Raw genomic sequence first — 18,634 nt, forward strand, 5'->3', positions numbered from 1 at the left:
CTCCTCCTGTGGTGGTTGCACATGGTGCCCAGGATTAGGAATTGCTTTGGTTTGGGGGCTGGCAGTGTGAGCAGGTGAACCTGTGTAGCCTCAAGTCTGACTCAAACAGAAGCTGTCTCGAAGAGGTATATTCTTAGCCAGGGCAGAAGCCATCAGGAGAATAATACCCATATATCACTGACTTTAACCTTGTCCATGGAAGTGCTGTGGTTAGGTGGAGGAATGGAATAAACCAGAAGTGCACCCAGGTCAGAATCCCACAGTTTGCTAAGAGCCAATGCCAAAGAAAGAGTCAAAAAAAGGAAAGCACTTAGCAGTGTTAGTCCAGCTTTTCCTCCCTTCCTCAGGAGCTTCCTGAGCAGGAGGTGGCATTTTTGCACCTAATAGCTTTGCTGGGTTTTATTTCCTTTTTCTTCCATTTTCCAGTCCTTGCTTGAATCCAGGCAAAGAGTTCCTCAGATTAAATACATATTGGGGGCTAAGAAGGATCTCCTTTTAAGATGGACATTTAAAACGTGTTCTTTAAGTGCTATTGAGAGTTTTTAAAGTTACAGAACTTAATACAAACCTCAAAATCTTGTTCCTGAAATGCTGTTGTGTTTCAAAAGCTCTCCCTACCTGCTCTAAAATGATGCCCAGAGCTCTGCTGGGTTGGGTTGGGTTTCACTTCATTGTTCTGAGCTGTGCTTGCTACAAGCATTTGGATTAAGCAGAATTTATTCCTTCTATTTAAGGATGCAGAGGCTTCATTAGAAAGTATTTGTGGGTACAGTGGCCACCTTTGTTATCTCGTGATGTAGGATGAGCATTGGTTGTTTAGGATTTCTCCTGTGACCACACTGGCCTTATCTGCTTTCTTCCTCTGTTTCCCACAGGTTCATGAAAGTGGCTGGTGGCACGGTGGATGCTGTTACCTGGCAACAGTAGGTATTCACCATTCCTGCTACTTTCCAACACTCAGTGCAGTGATCACACATGCTGGGAACAGAGCTGATGTGCTCTCTGGGTGTCAAGGGGCATATGTGCTACAGCCACCTCCTCTGCCCTGCTGAATTTAAACAGGTGAACGAGGCTCTGCCCTTCTTTCTCGAGCCTTCAGACAATTACAGGAATGGATGTAATAACCTTTACCTCTGCAGCTGAGACACAGGACAAAAATACCAGTGCCTGCGTGCCTGGCCTGACAGATTGCTGGAAACAGAGCCCTGAACTGGACTGCTGAGTCTCCAGAGGCAGCTGGGAGGACAGGCAGCTCCGGGGGTGGCCTGGGTCGGGACAACAAGGAGGCAAAAGCCACGTGTGACAGGTGTATGGGACTATCTGAAAGCCCTTTTCCTTTCACCCCAACCACTGTCTTCTCATGCCCACTGGCCTGGATCTAAACTGGTTCATCCTCAAGGAAGAGGCATCTTAGTCCAGTGGTAAACACAAAATGCCCCGGCCCCCACTCTGCTTTGTAAGGGTGTCCACAGACACACTGCTGTGTCCTACATGCAGGTGGAGCCCCAGGAGCAGATATCAGTCAAAGGGGGATGAACATCCAAGAGCCTGGCCCAGCTGAGGCTGAGAGAGATGCTGTTACCTGTTTTCCCCCCTGGTCCTAGAAGAGCAAAGGAATCTCTGAGCTGTAGCACTGAGTGTTGCAAACACCCTATGGAGAGAGAGGTTTTCTTATTTGTGGGAAAATCCAAAAAAACATCTTTTCCTTCCTCTTATTTCCACCTGCCCCATTTTGCATGCTGTGGCCAGAGGCAGGCTCCCCAGCAGGCTGTGGCTCTGCAGTGGGAGTGCAAACACCAGTGCCAAGGTGAGGCACCCTACAAGCACAGCAGTGGCCACCAACATTGATAGAAAGAGGGTTTGTGGGGCAGGCAGGACTCTCTCCTGCCACAGAAAGGACACATTTCAGAGACAAATATTCACTGGAGGGAAAAAAACTATAGTGAGGCCATTCTGTTCTCAGAAAAAGTGGATTTGGTGTCGTGCTGGGTTATACTTCCCATGCAGGACACTGGCCTGAGCATGGAGCCAGGGTCTCAGCTCCAAGGTGTGCTCGAGTGTGGTGCCCACAGGTCTTGTTCCCAAGCTGATTCTTCACCATGACCTTGATGTGGTACTTGGGCTGCTTTACTGCAGTGCAGTAGTGGGGTTTGTAAATCCATCACCTGTAAAGGCCCTTTGGACCCTGCTCTGAGGCAGAGCTCAGTGGGGTTTGGCATACCAGGTTTTCCTGCAAGCACACCCATGGTCTCTGTGTCACTGCTAACCTTGGAGGCTTCTGCAGAAGCAACTGTTGGCATCCTAGAGGGGTTTGTAGCACCAGACATGAGCAGCAACCTGTAAGTCCCATTCCTAGAGCTTGGCTTGTCTCAGTGTGCTTGCCTGGGTGTTCAGCTCCTTGGGTTTCCCTGCCAGGCAGCAGCAGCTTGCTGCAAGGGGGACAGTGGGGTAGCAGAGCAATTGGAGCAGGATTTGTGTTACTTACAGGCTCATGCTGTGCAATGATGATCTATGTCTCATCTGGGAATTTGCTTTTCATGATTACACGATGTGCTGATCGCATTTACTTAGTCCAGGAATTTGCTTTCTGCAACAGGGCTTGATGGCTGGGCCAAGCCCTTGGATAAGTTGAAGGAACAATCTTCCAGGCTTCAGATGTGGAGTCTCATCTGGTGTGCAGGGAATGTGCCTGCATGGCTGCTTTGAAACCATTTCTTATAGAGTCAGTCTGAAGTGCTTGTCAGCTCTGGTGCTGAAGCAGCAGCTCGTGGTTGGGAGGGCTGGTGCAGCTCCCCACAAGGGTCAGCAGAGCTGAGCTGCTGCCTGCTGACCCATTTCCACTGCAGTGTTCCTGCTGCTCCCCCAGCCAGGGTTTGCAGCTCTGCAGATAGCACTCGTATGTGATTGTGAGGACTGGCAATGGCCGCAGCTCTGAGCTGGGCTTCTGTACTGTTTATGAATAAATGTCAAAACAGTGTCTCATCCCTCTGCTCCAAACAGCAAAACAAAACAAAACAAGTTCCTTTGTATCCAAGAAGAAAATTATTAGCAGGAAACTAAACTGCTGTCTAATTTCAAGTATGAGTATTTTGGTTCCAAACCCTAAAGTTCTCCTGGGATATTGGTTATAAATTTGTCAAATCTGTTATTCCTTTGAAAAGTCTGTGCTCAATCCAGAAGGGGAATTGAGAAGGGAATAAAGTGCAAGGAGCCCTGTTCTCTGTGTGAAAACAGAATATATCTGAAATATAATGGATAGAAAAGTGACACTGGGTAGAAATGAGCAGCGCACCAGTGAGCCTCACTCACCCAACTGAGTACGGTTTCACTTACATACATAACATCACTCAGCACAAATCACTGTGCCTCCCTCTTCAGAAGTAAAGTGTTGCTGGAGAGGGATGTGTGAATGGCTTCAAAGTGCTCAGGGAATTTCCTCTAAAGCAGGGTGTGACACTGGCTCCAAGAGATTTGGCATTTCCGTGGTGATTTAGATTGTTCGGTTATGAGCGAACGCAGACGCCATCAGCCTTTGGATGTGGGTTCCCACTGCTCAGAATCCTCCCCACAGCCATCTCTTTGCTCTGTGCTGGTGTCCTCATACATAGGGAAGATTCATTGTCTGCTTAAGCCTGCAGCTGTGCCCAGTTCCATCCCCCGGCTCAGTCTGCACAACTGCTTCTCCATTTGAAGTCTTTCACACAGCTCCAAGTTTGCCATGTTTAATGTGCAAATCCTCATGCAATGCTGCCTCTGAAACACAAATCCCTATTACTTATGGGGTAAGTAAACGTTTACATCTTCAAAACCAGTGGACATCTGTCCCTGTAGCTTCTTGGAGAATGCCAGCTCCTCTTCCAAGATACAAAGACACTTGTCCTATGTGGCAAATCAGAGGTGCCAGACACCCGGGCATGTATGAGATGTTGCTTAAAATGCTTTTGCCTGGCTTGGTTTGGGTGACATCTCTTCTGGCCTAGCCATGGTGAGTGTGCAGGGGGGGATGCTCACGGGCAGTAGCACAGGGCAGATTTGCCAAAGGTGCCAGGGGAGAGTTGCCCAGCATGGGCACACTCACCAGTGTATATACCCAGGGTGTGTATTTGGGCTCACACCAGCCTCAGAGTGCACAGGGTGCTGTGTCTTCACAGGCTGTGCCTGGAGGAAGGGCTGCAGAAAGGAGTCTCTGACCCATTTGCACCTGTGTGCTGGTTTTAAAGTCAAACCCACTACAACCTGTAAATAAACCTGGTCAGGGTCACAGCTTTGCCCACTGGCTTGCAATCCTCTTCACTGTCTGATGAAGGGAACAGTTCCTGGCAGCACCATGGCCCTGGCCACCTGCACGTTTCCAAGCAGTGCCAGGGCAAAGCTGGGGACATGGCCCAGGCCAGGGATGGCTCCCGGTGGTGGGACAGGCAAATGCATCTTGTGTGGGGTAGAGAAAGGCATGGGTGTGAGCTGTGCCTTTGGGGGACACAGAACAGCCCCCAGGCACTCTTCATCCAAGCCTTTATTAGCTGACTGGAGGTGGGCAGCACCTCTCAGGTGTGCCTGCAGGAGTTTGGAAGGAGCAGGTCTCATTCTGCCTCTTCTCCATGAGAAGCAGAGAGGCTGCCCCACGTCCTGCACTGCAGACACCCTCACCTCGGGAAGGTGCTCAGGGCCGCCTGTCAGCAGAGCTGTGTCAGTCTCACAGCTGCAGTGGCAGCAGGGTGTCCTGCTGGCCATGAGGATCTGCCCTGCTCGGTGTCCCTGGCAGGCAGGTCCCTAATTCCGAGCAGACTCTCCCTGCAGCGCAGGCAACAAAGTAGATCCGGAAATTCCTGAGCTTTGGGAAGTGGGCTTTAATGTAATTAACTGCAACAGAAGAAGAGGTCAGATAATAGGGGCAAAGGTTTCTCTTGAAAATGAGGGAGGATGTAAATGAAACCAGCTGCCCAGGAGTCAGTGCACTGCCTTCATTAAACATGGTACAGTGCTTATGGTCCCGTGCAGCAAATCATGGATCTTGCCAGAAAACAGTTTTAAATGCAACGCAAGAGCTGGAGGTGAGAGGACAGAGACATGTAGAATTGCCCAAGTGCTCTGGTGCCTGGCACTGTCCCTCTCTGGGGGCAGTGGGGAGCTGTGTGCAGCCTGGCCTTGCAGCCTGCTCAAGAATAGGGGCATTTCTGACTGGCAGCTGTGTTCAGCCCAGCCTCGCTACTGTTCTCAGTTCATCTTTGTCCCATGCTACAGATCCATCAAAGATTGGAGGCCAGGAACTGGGGTGGTTTGTTCCCTAGCACTGGCATAAATTCTTGCCCAGCCCTTGGCTGAATCCTTCCCCTGCACCACGCTCTGGTTTGGGATCTCCAGAGCAGCCCAGTCACACCTCCCTTTGCAAAGTGTGTGATCTCATCCTGGCTTTCTATGGCACAGTCAAATGATGGTTTTAGAAATAGGGCAATGTAAGCAGAGGGGGGAGAATTTGTCTCAGCTTTGTATAATAGGCATCCAGAGTATAATAGGACACCCAAAAGTACAGGTACATGGCCTTTCCTTCAAGATGTATGTCCCATCTGGGACTTAGTAGCTAGATCCATCTTTTTCTTGGCTGACTCTTCTCATCTTCTTGCAGACTGCCTGTTCATAGGCATAGTGGCATCAAACGGGGAGAAAATGGCCCAGCTCTGTATGTAATTGTCCATATCTATTCTCTCTACTGAATTATGAGGAGCAGCATGGTCAGTGCTCATGGTGTGCATGCTGATGTGTCCCAGGCTTCAGGGCCACTGCTGTTGCTGTGCCATACCCAGAGCCCACTGAAAGAACTGTCAGCCTGTGCTGTTCACAGACAGCTTGTCCAAGAGCTACGTGTGCTCTGCCTCTGCAGAGTCGTGGCTGACAGAGACCCCTGCCCATGCTGGGGAGGGTCTGTCCATTCATCTCCTTGCTGGACTTAGGAGAGCAGGATGACAGTGCCATGGATCCCAGGGCTGGCCTGGGGAAGTATTTGTCAGTGCTGGATTTCTCTGCAGCTGCTGCTGGCTTTTTTGGAGGTTAAAGAGTTGTAACTGTTTTAGGTCGTTGGTTTCATTTGTTTTTTTTTTTAAAGTCAAGTGCACTGAGTCATTGTAAATATCAGCAAAGCTGCAGCCTTTACTCCAAGGAATAATCCACGCCTAATGAGCTCTTCTTTTGCTTTAAAGGCCTGACAGTTGTTTGCATTTTGTGGATTTCTATACTGCCAGTTAAAGTTACCAAAAGGAATTGCCTTAACTCAATGAGATGAAACCTACAGCTGGAAACCCATTCCTGAGTAGCCAGGTATCAGCACAGACCTCAGTTCCTCTCTCTTCCTCACAAGCCTTGTGCAACTGGAGCCATTTTCCCTTTTTCCTAGTCTGAGGAGGATGAAACCACCTGTTGGCAACTGAGGACTTCCCAGGCAGATTTGCAAGAGATCCTTGCCCATTTTACTGAAGCCTATAATTGTCTTCATGCTCTGTTTACACACCCAAAGCTGAAGTGTTCCCCTCCTCATGCCACCAGGAAATATGCTACCAAGATTTCTTGGTACTGAGGCAGAAATACTGAAACTTTATTTCTGCCCTTTGTGCCTCTACCAGTGTCTGTTTCTTTGGGTGGTTAATGAAGGTGTAAAAAAAAAAAGTGTTACCATGGCACATATTCCAGACTATTTCTCTTCCCTGTAGGGTCTGGGCTGTGCTGAGTGCATCAGCACCGCCCCAGGTGATTTCTGGGGGACAGAGCCTCCTCTGGGTGTGCTGCTGCTCCTCTCCCCTTGGCAGTGGAGCTGCATGTCAGAGCACACCTCGTGCTTGGGTGAGGGGATGAGGAGATGCAAGCTTGTCTTTGCTCTCCGAGGGGTTTATCCTGGGCTCTGGGACCATACTGGCCAAGGAGCTAAACCCTACAGAAAGCCTGATGCATTGGAGGGTCATACACAGACCGAGGTCTATCTAACTCCATCTTTTCCCTGTGAATACAACCTTTTTTTATGTCTTTCAGCCAGTTTTCAGCCCAGGTGATGGGGTTTTTAGTCCACAGCAGTCTGAAAAAGTCATTTCTGCTCAGTTTTTAAGTGCGGTGCTAAACTCCAAACATCTGCCATCCCCAGAGAACACTGCTTTGTAATTTTGTCTTAAAAAGTAATCTGTGTAAACCCCACCACTGCCTGCTGCTCACAGATCTGCTCTCCTCCCAGCAGCCAGTGGTTGGATAGTGTGTAAGTGATCTGAGTGATTTTGAACACTTCCTAAACTCTCCCTGGAGATTATCTCTGCCCTTAGCACCTTCAGTCACCATGGGCATGCAGAAATGCCTCGTGCCTCCTTACCCAGTCACACAATGCTGGGGTGCCTGGCATGTTCCGTGCTTGGCTGGGGACACAGCTGGGGCTGCACGCCTGGGGGAGGGCTGACACAGGAGGTTCTTCTCGTTGAATGCATTTGCAAGTTGAGCCTGTAATAGAATTCTGCTCTGGGACAGTTAGGGACTTGGAGCAGTGAGACACAAAAATCCTCTCCAAGCACTCATGCATGTTGCACATGTGCCAGGTGCTGAGGCTGAGCTAGCCCACAGCATCCTTTGGGGATGCTCCTGCATTCCTGCACCCAAGTGCATCAGCCACTACAACTGCTGCAGGTGCTCTCTGGTGCAGATGAGATGCATGTCATGGAGAAAGGTGAATCCACCTTTCCTCAGAGCCCAGGTCTTTAGCTTGTTATGCATCCCAGCACCCCCAGCTGCACCGAGGTCTGCAGGGAGGGAGAGGGCTCTGTGCAGCTCTGTTGAAATCCGAGTGCATGTAGATCCAGTGGGGATCAGAGGCAATGACTCAGCCCCACCAGCCCCAGCCAGAGCTGCTGCTGTTCCTGGGAACCTCCGTCCCCACAACGTGGCTCTGACATTCTCTGGGGCTTGCTGGGGTGAGTGGCTGATACACAATGCAGATTTGGGAGGAGAAGGTTCATAAAGTTTCTCTTGCAAAACCTATTTATCAGAAGAAGGGCTGGCCCAGGGGTATGCCAGTGCATGCTGCAGCAGACATCCTGTTCCCTGCAAGACTGGCAGGAGCCTCTGGGAGATGTACAAGGGCTGCCGTTCCTCTTTGCATGGAGGAGAGGTGACAGCCCAAGACTCTCCCTCAGGAGGAGCAGTTGGGATTCCCTCTTGACACAGGGTATGTGCAGCCAGGACAGAATGCTTCACCTTATGTCCCAGAGCCAGGAGACAGCAGTGAGACATTTCAGAGCCTTCCTCTCACACTTAGAGACAGATGATTCACATTGTTATGGGCAGCACTGTAGCTGTACTTCATAAAATCAAGCACATGGAGAGCAGGAATCCCTGTATGGGAAACACTCCCTGGCATTCCTAGGCCAGAAGGTATTTCTGTGAGAGCAGGACTTCCTCTGCTGGTAACAGCCAAAACTCACTTGACAGGGGGATTCAGCTGAGGATTGTTTCTGGAAGAGCAGGCAAGGAAGGTGTAGGTTGTGCAAGAGTGCTGCAAAGCCTTTGCAGGTGGCATTTTGCTCCCAGCCTTTAGAATACTACCCCCAGAGTTTCACCAGCAAAAGTGAAGAAATTGCAAAACTTCCCATGGTTCCTGAAGGGCAGGATGCTCAGTGTTTAGGGTGTGTCCACCTTACATCCTGTTTTGGAGACTGAAATCTGCCAGACTGAGCATCTGCCAGACAGGCATGGCCAGAGGGCCGGGACAGGACAGGGTGCAAGCAGGGACTCCCCAGGGCAAAGGAAGCATCTTGGTATGGGACAGCAGCAGAACAGGAGGACGTGGTTTGGGGACAGAGACACTTCCAGCTTCTGACCTTGTCTTCTTATTTCCCTTCCAGTTACTACATAGATGGTCGAGTGGCCAAGGTGACAGACTTCCTGAAAACACGGCTGTTGGACACACTGTCAGACCAGATCAGGAAAATCCAGAAGGTGAGCAGGTCTGCAGGGCTGAGGGGACACCGTGGCTGCAGTGCCGGGCTGGGGCACAGCTCGTGGCCAGGGCATCCACAGCTCCCAGGGCAGCTGGCGTGGGGCAGGGAGGGAGAGTGGCTGCTGGGCCCTGTGCTCCCAGAGAAAGTGCAGCCAGCCCTGTTCAGGGCAGGGGTGAAACCCCAGGCAGCACAAAGCCTGGCCCCAGGGTGGGGTGTGTGCTGGGTTGTGAGGGAAGTGGCCACAGGCTGCAGCACAGCATGGGCTGTGCAGGTGTGCTGGGACACAGGGCAGCAGAAAACACCATGCAAGGCCCTGCTAAGGCAGCTACTGGCTTGAGGCTCCCATTCTGTCAGTAATGAGGCTGAAACTGAGCCTGCTCCCCAGAACAAGGAGAGGAGGGAGCAGCCAGGTGGTACCAAGCCTTCCTGAGCACAGGCAGTGCCATGTGTGCTCAGGAGGGACTCCTACCACCACATCTTGCCCCACTTGCTCACAGTGTGCCTGGAAATGTTGCTTGCAAAGCAGTGACAGTTGCATTCCCAGAGTGATTCTCACTGGTGGAGAATTGTTACCATTATGAACTAGTGTCCTTTTTCCCTGATAATCATGCTTTGACTGTGTCAAAAAACCCAGCTGTTGCTGGCCTATGGTGTCAGAGTCCATGGCTGGCTCATGAGTGCTCCTTTCCTCCCTGTCCAGGGACCCAGCTCACACCTCTAACAATGGGATACATGGCAGGGGCTCTGCAGGGTCCCCCTGCTTTGGCTGATAGAGGGGCCAGAGCTGAGACTGACACACTCAGCTGTCAGTCCAGGAAGAAATAAGGAACACCTAGTGAGTGAAAAAGGCCTTAGGGACTAGAGGAGATGTCCATCCATCTGTCTTGTCTAGGTTTTCAAATCTTACCACTCACAACAATGTCTCACTTGTAATTCCTGCAGGGAGAAACCATAGAATGAGTAAACAACTCAAAGAGGCCCTGGGAAAGGGGATGAGAGGGTCAGTGCAGCAAAGCTGGAGGAGAGAAGCTCCTTGCTGAGCCCTCTGGCACAAGCTGGGAGTCATCCCTGTGTGTGCATGATACTCCTGCTGTGGGGGAGGCATGGCACAGTGGAATCACTGTGGGGCAAGCAAGAGGCACCAGCTGACCCAGCCCCCACAGGTATAATGCCCTGCCAAAAGTGGTGACATGCATCCCACCTCTGCTGCAGGTTGGAACCTGCTGGAAATGGAGTGGGACTCCATCCACTCCCAGACCAGAATCAGCCAGGAGCTGCCCTTGGTGCAGTTTAGGGGAACCCTCACACCCATGGGCCAGAATTTGTTCTGCACAGGGTGGGGCTGGGGAAGGCTCTCCTGGGAATGCCAGTGTGGCTGAGCAAAAGCACAGCACTGGGTGCTAATGGCCTCCAGCTTGGCTCTGAGTCCCTGCATCCTGCCGGGGCTGATTAGAGCAGCTGGACTTGTCCACTTGCCTGTTTTATTGCTTCCTCTCCGGCCGGGAAGGTGGCGGGCTTAGATAATTACAGGCAGGATGCCAACACCTCTGGGGCTTCAGGCAGGGCTGTCGGCTCTCACAGGCTGTGAGTGGGAGGCAGCCCAGAGCTGGCCTATTTAACATCTTTGAGGGATCCCAGTCCATCCAGCACATTCCAGTGCTCCTCACTAATGGGGCAGGATCCATCAGGCTGCTCAGAGCATTCCCGGGTTTGCAGACATCTGGTCTTGGGAGCTTGTCACCCAGCCTGGAGAAGTGGGACTGCAGGAGAGGGGACAGGCTGTGGTGCTGAAGGGTGCTTGGGCTGGGAGAGGGCAGCTCTGGCCAGCTGAGCATCCCACAGGTGTCTGCACTGCTGGCTGAAGCCTGCAGACCTGCATGTCCCACCTGTGCCAGGGACCCCTCAGGTGGCCAAGCAGCCCCTGCTCAGCTGTGGGACTGACTGTCCCATTGGGGCTCAGGGGCTACCCACAGCTGGCAGCCACCTTGACAGGGGTATGGGAGCTAAGGTGACATGAGAGGGCAGTGTGTGGGACAGAGTGCATGAGGAACCACAGGGGAAGAGCAGGATCTGGGACTGGGAACATGAGAGTACATTTGGGAGCAGCTCCAGAGGATGTGAGTGGATGTGTTGGCAGTGGAAGGAGAGAGTGAGGAATAGTGTCCCCCCACCCAGCCCAGGTAAAGGCACAGAGGGACATGCCATGGCCAGGCAGGCACTGACTGTCCAGCAGCACCATCACCAAAGGTCTGCAGAAGTCTTCCCATGAGACAGGAGATGTCTGGCTTGGTTTTGAGTTACAGGTTCACCAGAGTTATTTTGGTTGCTTTTGTCTCTCATGCAGGTAGTGAACACGTACACACCAGGGAAGAAGATCTGGCTGGAAGGTGTTGGCATGACCTCAGCTGGAGGCATGAACAACCTCTCTGACTCATATGCAGCTGGGTTCCTGTGAGTGACTCTGGCTTGGTTCCCCCAGGGCACTGCCACCCCATGGGCTCTGCTGGCTGAGGTGCTGCAAAGGCACTGCAGCTGGAAGAGGGCAAGCTCCAGGCCTAGAGACCCCCTCACTACTCCCTGGCAGCCTGAGTATTGTTAATTTCTCCATTTCATACCTAGTACCCCTCCTCAGCTCTGCTTTCCATTTTCTCTCCTTTGAAGCTACAACCATTCCTGGCTCCTGGGGCTTGTCCATTGGCACAACCCCGTGGCCTGGACATCCTGCTGCAAAGCCCCAGTCCAGATCTTCAGAGCTGGCTGTGATCATGAAAGATGGAGGAAGATTATCTAAGATTTGCAGGGAAGCCCAGGGACATGCCTGGGCTATCAGGGCTGTGGCAAGCTGTGAGAATTGAAGATCTTGCCCAGGGAGTGTGAGAAGACAGGCCAGTGCAAAGGTCTGGCCTGCCCTGCTCAGACAGAGGGTGCAGAGTGCTGGCAGGCTGGGGGAGCACCTCTGGGCAGAGGGCTGAGATATTGGGGTGCACACAGGGGCTCAGGCACAGGTTTGGGATGTGCAAGCTGTGCACAGCTGGGGCAGGAGAAGAAACATGCAGACTTGTTGGGACAGGGATAGTGGGAGCCAGTTCATAAAACCATCAGGAGGCTTCAGCTCAGGTGCTGGAGCAGGGATCAGGTTGTATGCATGAGAGCAGCTGTGCCACCGGGACCAGGCAGTCCCCCCCAGTGTTCCCCCCGTGGTGCCCCCTGCCCCTCCATGGTGCCCTGGCTCTGTTCCCTCTGTCCCCAGGTGGCTGAACACTCTGGGCCTGCTGGCCAGCCAGGGCATCGACGTGGTGGTGCGCCATTCCTTCCTCGACCACGGCCACAACCACCTGGTGGACCAGAACTTCAACCCCTTGCCGGTAGGTCTGCCCAGGGGTGTCATGCTGCTGCTGGCTTCTCCCTGCACATCTGGGGGGATTCTCTCCTTGTGGCCTCTCTGAACTCTGCTGGGAAATGAATTTTCCAGATCTGTTCCTGACAGTGTTAACAGGAGATGTTGGTTCGTATCAAGTGCAACATGTTGGAGGCAGATGGGAGAGCGATACCTCTGTAGCTGAAATCTCATCTGATGCCCCAGGGCTGTGCCACAGGAGAGAGGCTGGTACCACTGAGGGGCACCGGGGCACCAGGGCAGGCTGGAGAGTTGGAGGGGTGGATGGGGTGCTGGCCCAAGGGAAGCCAGGCTGGAGCTTCAGCACCTGATTTCAGATTTCTAGAAACCAAAGTGAAAGCTTCACAGTGAGCAGTGATCTCATCAGTGCCCCACAACATCCCTCACTCCTCAGAAACACCTGGGCAGAGGGGAACTCCCAGAACACATGGTGCTGATAAGGAAACCATATGAAAAATCCTGTTAAAAGTAGCAGGTTTCCTTTTCCTCTGGGGGTTAGTAAATATACTGCCTTGACAAGCAGAGAGCCTGGCAGAGCAGCTGGGTGCTCTGCATCTCTCCTAGAAGGGATTTGTTGGTCCATGACCCAGCAGACACTGCCAGCAGGCTGGGGTTCCCTGTTGGAGATGTGCACAAAACTCTGACACTGTGATCCTGCCCTTGGTGCTGTGCTGGGCTCTCAGGGGTGGCTGCAGCGGAGCAAAGTCTGAGGGAGCTGCATCTCAGGCAGCTCTGCCTGCTCAGGCAATGAAAACAGCATCCCTGAGCACCAGGCTGGCTCCAGAGAGCAAACCAGTGAGCAGGAGAGCATGGCCTCCTGCCTGTGCTGCTCTGGGTATCTCCTGGGGCACCTTGGTGTGTTCCCACATGCAGCCTTCCAGCAAGCATACCTGCCAGCTCTGGGGGCCCAGCCTGGGGGCTTTGAGTTTTGTTTGAGATGAACCTGAGCTCACAGCTCTATGGATTTCTCCTGAAGAGCCAATTTCCCTGACCAAGCCACATCACCCCCTTCCCCAGGGCTTCAGGGCCCCAGATTGCTCCTGGCTGGATGGGTGCAGGCCAGCTCCTGCCTGCTGGGTGCACGAGGGTATGGCCAGCTCTGCTGGCACAGGGGGTCAGAGGGTGCCCATGGCCAGCTCTGCTGGCATAGCAGGATCAGAGGGTGCCCATGGCCAGCTCTCCTGGCACAGGGGGTCAGAGGGTGCCCATGGCCAGCTCTCCTGGCACAGGGGGTCAGAGGGTGCCCATGGCCAGCTCTGCTGGCGCAGGGGGGCAGCAGCCCCAGAGCGGCTGGGGAAGGAGATTCTCCAGCAGTTCAGAACGGGATTAAAGCCAGGAAAGGAGTTAGAGGAATAAACCTCAGACTGTTAAACACAATGGAAGTCTTTAACTTGGATTTTGCTGTTGTTTTAAAGATAAGTCTCCCAATAAGGGAGGTGCCAATTGCTGTTATGATTGTTTCCTCACTCTCCCGTGTTCTTCAGCGCCGATCCCACATCCCACCACTGTGCTCCTGCACGAACTCTGGCAGGTGCTTCCACAACCCCTTTCCTTCCACTCCTGTGCTATAAAAGAGCCACGGGCAGGTGAAAACCCACAAAGGGTTTGAGAAAGCTGCGAACACCGTAAAGCCCGGCAAGACCGGGCGGTGACCCGCTCGGCGGGACGGCGGCTGCTCTTTTCCCGTGGGAGCTGTCAGGAGAAAAAAGCCGCTGGCTATACCTGTGCGGGGCCGGCGCTGTGAAATACAATCTGCTCATTAGCTGCCATGACAAAGAGGTTTCCGCACGCCGGCTGGGCGTGAGGCAGCTCTCAGCTGCCTGCTGAGAGAAGCGCTGCACCGCCACGGCATCAATCACAGCTCCGGCTGGCAGCTCCTCAGGGAGCTGGGAGCCAGGCCCGGGCTCCCCAGAGCAGCCTTGGCACCTCCTTCTCCTCCCTGCCCCTGCGGATGCCTGCTTGTCCAATAAGAGGATGGCCTCAGGTGGCAACAGGCACCGAAGCTTTGCAGTGAAATTAGGAAGATGCTCACATCTCTGCTGGGCTTCCCGTACTCAGCTGACTCATGGGCTAAGCAGCATCTTGTGCCTTTTGGGACATCTTGCAAGAGACGTGGTCCTTGTGTGTCCCTCCAGGTCCTTCACCCATGGAAGGGCAGCTTGAGTGCCCATTCTGGTTGCCAGAATTGCCTGTCCACTCTCCCTCTGAGCTCAAGTGTTTTACTGCCTTGTTATTTTTGAGATAACATTTTCATGTATGGTTGGAGTGCTTTTTCTTGCTGAGTGATTGGAGCAGTCAGCTGTATAATAGTCAGAGAAACCCTTCAAATAGAGCCTTGTGCAGGTACATCAGTCTGCCTGCCTGCACTTAAACCTGTAAATGTGTGGGAGTAAGGAGTGCAGGGAAGGAGGGCAGGAGCAGCACTAATATTTGCTCGTCACAGGGCAGTGCCTTTGAAATGCTGATCCAGCATACAGTACCTCTAGGATCATTTCAGGCATGCAACGTACATACTCTATCTCTCTTTCCTTAATATCTCTCTGAAACAGTCCAGAGGGAAGCAATACATTTATTTCACCCCAGGCAGACATGAGATTTCTCTTCAGATTCTTACAGAATGTTAAAGACGTTTTTCAGTGCTCTTCCACGTGGTACTCACCTCTTTTTTATCCATCCTTGGTATTGATTTCTGCTCCTTTAATGTACAATGCTGTAAGGTTATATCTATGCAGAGAAAAAACTTGGGCATATTTCTAGGCAGGGCTTGAGGAACACAAACCCCATGGAAAAGCCAAAGCTGGAAACCAGACTTCCATTTCCTGTGGCTCCTCATGGACCTTTCTCTAATGACTCTGGGCAGGGAGACTCAGTCTACTGAGTTCAGTAGACACTTAAAGTTCTTTTCTGCATATAAGATTCATATGCAGGATGAGAAAGTCCTGAAGGGATCAAGGGTGAATGGACAGCAGGGGCTGCCTGCTCAGCTGTGGTGGTAGAAGACAATATGATATTGCCTGTGAATTGATGGTGTCCTTGAGAAAGCATCACAGCAGTGCGAAGGTCTGTGCCCAATGGTGCTGTGATCAGATGCTTGGATGCTGCGGGTGATTTTTCACCTCCTTGGCTTTGCCCAAAGGCACTGAGGAGAACTCAGTGGGAAAGGACATGACTGTCTGTCCTGGAGGAGGGAGGACCCTGGGCTCATATTAGGTCTGTCTGACCTGTCCCGAGCACCTCCGCATTAGGAGATGCGTTGGGCCCCCCAGTTTCCGGGCCCAAGGAGGCAAGGGGCCCTCGGTGAGGTGCCAGGAGCGGGAGCGGGTCCCCGGCCGTGCTCCGCCTGCCGCACGTACTCGCTCCCCGGTGCGCTCATTAGCGGAGCTGCCTTGGCAGGAGGCGCCGCTAATTGCAGCGGAAGGTCCCGGCCGGCCCCTGGTCGGTCCCTCTCCCTGGCCAGGGCTGCGGGGGCCGGGTCCTCGCCCACCTGTGCCCATGCCCACCCCGGGACCAGCGGGGTTCAGCCCCGCTGCTGCACCCGCCGCTCTGCACATCCACCAGTGTCACACGCGGAGCCGAGCACCGGGGCAGGAGCGCGGCCGCTGCTCCCCGCGGGGACCCTCGGCTCCGGGTCACTGTCTGGGGGAGGGTGCCCAGGTCGGACTGCAGCGTGCCATGTGCCATGCAGGCAGAGGCAGGTCCCAAGTCTGGGAGTGACAAAGGGTGGGGAGAGGGAGCAGGTTCAGTGGAGCTTGCACACACACATGGAAGCTGTTCCCGAGGACTGTAAATCTGTGCGCGGGCGTCTGGCACCCCCGTCTGCCCTGCACGCTAGAGCACTGACTCTGGTGGGAGTGATGCCTGCAGACAGGGAAGGGATGGGAGAGGCAAGGATTGGCAGGAACTGTTGTTAGAGGATGTTTGCTCTGGCCACAGATGGGAGGGATGAAGTCCTGGGCAGTTCAGGTGTGCACTGGGGAAAAGCTCTCCCATGAGATGTCAAACTAAAGCATGGTCTGCTGAAGGGCAGAGTGGAAATGGTGCCCTGTGGAAGTCTTCCAGCAAGCCTTGGCACAACTGCCTGGAGCAGGTTTGAGCAGAGCATCTACTCCACTGCCCTGTCCTTTCCATCATGTCTCAGGGATTGAGGCATTGTCTGCTTTCTGCACCCTCTCTCCTTCCAGGAGTTCCAGGTTAGCTCTGTGATTGTGGTATCCATGAATGAGACAGATTTAGAGCAGCTAAACTCTGCTTGCCATCGCACTGGGTTAAGGGGCCTTTCCCTCTTGGTGCACCAGAAAAAAGGTCTCTGAAGTGCATATGCATGGACCCTCAAATGGATCAAAGCTTTGCTAGCAGCTCTGGCACCCACCCACTGGAGCTGCAAGACATGTGCAGAGCTGGAGCTGGACTGTTCCTCCTGCACTGGAGTCTGGGGCAGAAACAAAATCCATCTGGGACTGGCAGCAGCAGCTTGGTCTTGCAAGGATGAACACAGCCATGGCTCACATCTCCAGAGGCACCATGCCAGTGCTAAACCTGCCCAGCTTGGTCACAGAGCCAGCCCAGGGCTGTGGATGAGGTGGGACAGAAAGACCATTCCCAGAGTGATTGGTGCTCTGGAAGAACAGGAAACAGAAGAATTGCATTTGGTTTCCAAGCCCTCTGATCTGGCAACTCCGCTCCCTTCCCTTCGCCTGGACCCTGTTAGGGAGAGGTGATGACAAAAGAGAGATTTGGCTGTTCCTCCATCTGCTCAGATCCCAAGAAGGTGGGGAGGCCACTGGCTGGAGGCAGGCTGTGCTGGGCAGTAGGCAGGGGTCACGTCCTACCCAGCACTCTCCTGTGTCCTGGGCAGGCTGTCCCCTCAGTGCCACTGATGCCTGGCAGCAATTCCTGTGGCTGCCACTCCCACTGTAGGAATTTTGCTGCAGACCACTTGCTTGAGGAGAAAGCTGCAGGAAGATATAAAGGCATAAGGCAATGCAGGAAAGAGTGGTGTGAGATGAAGTGTTTGCAGCCGTTAGAGCAGGAAGGAAGAGGATCAGCATAGGGAAAGCAACAGATGCCCAGGCAGAGATGTCAGCAGCTTCAGAGGACTGGTGGTGGGGCACTGCTGGGATGTGGCCTCAGCAAAAGAGGGATTGGTCAGATCAGCTGACCTTTCATGGGCAGTGGTGTCTGGATCAAAGCAAAGCTCTGTCCTGCTCAGCAGGGGCAGAGCAGAGGGAAGAGGCAAGGGGCCCCTTGGCTGCAGCATTTCTGTGTGCCGCCTCCTCCTCCCCTGCTGGTGCCTCTGGCAGGTCAGTCCACTTGAAGCCCCCTTGTTTGGGGCTAGAAGGAGCCTTGTCCCCATTCACAGACTGTCTCTGGAGTGTCCCCTGTGGTGCTCACTCACAGACTCCCTAGTACAGCAGCAAATGTTATAGGGACTGCTCAGTTCTCCACAACCTCCACACAAGGAGGGGGCGCACACGAAACAGCAAACAGATCATGTCCCTGAGGGTGGGGGCATGAGAGCTCATGAAGGCAGCACTAATGTCTAAAGCTGATGATTTTGACTTCAGAAAATGTTGTTCCCTTCGGGATGAGGCCCTGCCCCACTCTGCTTGTCACAGGACCTTGCAAAGGGTTTGGCTGAGAAAACCTTAAACTCCCACTTAAGAAGCACATAAAACTCAGGGATAATGTTAAAAGCAGCATTATCCAGCCTTGCTGGAGGAACAAGCAGCTATGGCTTGAACAGGATGTAAGGACCTCCGTGGGGAGAAAGCTTTGGATGCTGAGAATCTCTTTAATCTAGTGGAAAAAGCAAGAACAAGAACCACTGGTTGGAAGCTGAAGCCAGACAAATTCAAGACAAAAATAAGGAGTGGGACTGTTAACAGTGTGGATATGTAACTGCTGGAACAGGCTCCCTGGAAAGTGGCAGCTTCTCCATCCCTCCAGATCTTCACAACCACAATCACTACTTTTCTGTAGGATGCTTTTGTCAAAAAGAAGCCATCAGGCTCAACAAAGGGATGAAAGAGCAAAGCCCTCTGTCCTGGGGTGTTCAGACCAGCCAGCCCTTATCTCCACACAGGTTGCTTGGACTGTGGAAAAATGCAGATGAAGGTGCAGGACTGGAGCTCTCTGTAACAGGCTGCTGAAACAGAGAAAACAGCCAGCTGATGCTGCTGGTGACTTGGGAACATAAAGCCATGCCCTGGCAGCCCCAGCCAGAGGAGGTTGTGCACCACGGGCTCACAGCCTACTCATTTGAAATTCAGCTGCC

At 53.1% G+C, this 18,634-nt stretch overlaps 1 protein-coding gene across 2 annotated transcripts in view; it reads left to right on the plus strand.

Annotated features, from left to right (window-relative positions):
- The window catches only part of HPSE2 (heparanase 2 (inactive)), a 104,430-nt gene that overhangs the window by 81,378 nt on the left and 4,418 nt on the right, over positions 1–18,634 (plus strand). For both annotated transcript variants that reach the window (XM_030951717.1, XM_030951716.1), the window contains exons 6-9: positions 876–923; positions 8,868–8,961; positions 11,308–11,414; positions 12,214–12,328. In XM_030951717.1, coding sequence (XP_030807577.1) covers positions 876–923; positions 8,868–8,961; positions 11,308–11,414; positions 12,214–12,328 — 364 coding nt within the window. The remainder of the gene's footprint in view (positions 1–875; positions 924–8,867; positions 8,962–11,307; positions 11,415–12,213; positions 12,329–18,634) is intronic.

Source organism: Camarhynchus parvulus, chromosome 6 (assembly GCF_901933205.1).
Source record: "Camarhynchus parvulus chromosome 6, STF_HiC, whole genome shotgun sequence".
Lineage (NCBI taxonomy): Eukaryota > Metazoa > Chordata > Aves > Passeriformes > Thraupidae > Camarhynchus > Camarhynchus parvulus.